The sequence below is a fragment of the Punctularia strigosozonata genome, assembly GCF_000264995.1.
Source record: "Punctularia strigosozonata HHB-11173 SS5 unplaced genomic scaffold PUNSTscaffold_52, whole genome shotgun sequence".
In the NCBI taxonomy this organism is placed as follows: Eukaryota; Fungi; Basidiomycota; class Agaricomycetes; order Corticiales; family Punctulariaceae; genus Punctularia; species Punctularia strigosozonata.
The window spans coordinates 1,635-4,094 of NW_006767484.1; the positions used below are offsets into that span (position 1 = coordinate 1,635).

Here is a 2,460-nt window from a genome sequence, read left to right on the forward strand (position 1 = left end):
TTTAAAGATCGGCACATTGGAAATGCCCTTGAGCCTCTGCCATGACACTACTGATAAGAGATACTACAATTCCCACCTTCACTTGGCTATGAAAACAGCCTACCTGACAATCAAAGCAATAGTGTCAGGGCACGGCTCCCACACTCGCCTCATGTCTCATTGTTCTCTTTTTCTGCTTCCGCTTCTGTCCCATTTCGTTCATTCCCCCTAATACTTCCGTCTCCCTATTCGGTCGCGCTCTCCTGCACCCTCCTAGGCTTCCCGTGCCCTCCTTTTGGCATCTCCCCTATTTCGTTCCATCGCTCGGCGCTCCTAGGGCCTCCGCACTCACACGGCCTTCCTAGGCCGCTCCACCGGTCACGTGTCAGGCGCCTGAGGACCCTCCTCTTCTCTCATTGGACCATCTTTCGTTGCGCTGATGGATTACTCATCTTCTATATAGTCGCCTGTCACACCAGGGAGCAACCCAGACTTGTTCTCTCAGTTGCCTCCCTGCCTTGTGCGACAGCGTCTCCACCGCCGTCCCGGGGGATCCGCGCCGCTTCTAGGGGCTCCAGCGCGTACTCTGACAGAAGAACAAGTCTCCATACTTCCCTTAGCGATTCCGCTCGCTGCCGGAAGGCCCTCGCTCGAAGTTCGCTCACGCCTCGCCGTTCCGCCGGCCGCCAGAAGCAACCTCTAGCAAACCTATACCATCACACTGCCTTCGTCCCGGTTTCCCCCGACTCGCCCCTCTCAGCATGGACAAAGATCTACCCCCCGCACCTCCCGCGGTGCCTCCGGCACCGCAGACTCAACCCGTACAAGCCGAGGAGGCCCCCCCAGAGCCACCGACCGTGCCGCAGCTCCTCGCGCGCATCGTCGCCATGGAAGGGTACCTCCACCAGGAGTGCGTCAACGCCACTATCAAGTTCCGTCGTCCTGACTCCTTCGACGGTACGCGGTCTACGGCCCGGACCTTCCTGCGGTCTGTGAACGACTATCTCGACCACAGCCGCTGCGTCGACCCCATCCAACGCATCCAGTTCCTACTTCCGTACTGTCACGGTGGGACGGCTGGTACCTGGGCCGACAACATCTCCAAGATCCTCCGCGACCTCCAGATGGGCGTTAGGGAACCCGAGGAGGCTCCGGATTACCTTGCGTCCTGGGCCCACTTCAAATGCCACTTCCGCGCGGCCTTCGAAGACCCCAACCCCGCCGCTACGGCCTTCAACAAGCTCCGCACGCTCCACATGGGCTCCTCGGTCGCCGAAGACTTCATACGCCAGTTCGAGAATCTCGCTGAGGAGGCCGGGGTCAGCAAGGACGTCTCTCTCCTTGCCACCTTCAAGCAGGCGATCCCCTCTCACTTCCGGACCGCCCTGGAGTCCACGCCATTCGGACCTGACACTCTCCCTGAGTGGAAGGCCGCGGTCACCTGCATGGATCGCCGCCTGAGGGAAGCCAGCGCCGCGCGACAGGCCGAGGCATCCCGCCTGCGCCCTTTCCAGCCATCAGGAGCTCCTAGGGCCCCGCCTCGCCAGCTGACGCTTCAGACCTACGCTCCCCCGCGCACCGCTGCTCGCCCGCAGGTCGCGGCCCCCATCGCACCCGCTGCCCTGCGCTTCGCGCCTCCTCCAGGACCCCCGCCCTTGCCACCAGGTGTTCCTATGGACGTCGATGCCACACGTTGAGGAGGACAGCGTGTTTGCTACATCTGCCGTCAGCCTGGACACCTGGCTCGCGAATGCCCGCAGCGCGCTCAGATCCGCGCTATCGGACTCCCCGAGGACGTCCTGGAGCAGATGGACCTGATCGGGGAGATCTGGGTGGTCCCTGCCGACAAGGAGGCGGAGCCCCTAGGAGAACCAGAAGCTGAGAACCAGGAGGAGGATTTTGCGTAGGGTCGTCTGCAAGCGCGCTGCAAACAACCAATAGATTCGCTGTATTGCCTGAAATCATTATGCCGGCCCCCGAGCCGATTTATCATATATCGCCTCGAGTACAGCAAGTCGCGCCTTCCTCGGATCCTCCTCCCTTTGTCTACGTTCTCGCCGGTGTCTCCGGATGCTCCCGAAGCACTGAACTCCCCCTCCAACTTCAGGCCACGGACTCAGGTCACAAGTTCGCGGTCCAAGCCCTCCTCGACAGCGGCGCTACGGGATGTTTCATCGACAACGACCTGGTGCTTTGCCGTCGCCTCACCACCAAGCCGCTCCCTCGCGCAGTCCCGGTCTACAACGTCGACGGTACCCTCAACCACTCCGGGGGGATCCGTGAGACCGTGGACGTGATCATGCACTACGGCAATCACTCGGAACGCGTCACCCTCGCTGTATGCTCCCTCGGGCGTCCTACAGTCATCGTAGGGCACACCTGGCTCCACCATCATAATCCTGAGGTGGACTGGCGCACTGAGGGAGTGGAGATGTCCCCGGTGCCCACCAGAGTGCAGTACCCGAAGGAAGAACGCCAAGT

At 61.5% G+C, this 2,460-nt stretch overlaps 1 protein-coding gene across 1 annotated transcript; it reads left to right on the top strand.

Moving 5' to 3' along the window:
• Positions 1-740: 740 nt before the first annotated feature.
• PUNSTDRAFT_139600 (uncharacterized protein) lies at positions 741-1,886 on the top strand (the record flags this gene model as incomplete). Its single annotated transcript, XM_007389326.1, has 2 exons — positions 741-1,658; positions 1,710-1,886. The coding sequence occupies 2 exons, from the start codon at positions 741-743 to the stop codon at positions 1,884-1,886; spliced, it is 1,095 nt and encodes a 364-aa protein (XP_007389388.1).
• Positions 1,887-2,460: the final 574 nt, after the last annotated feature.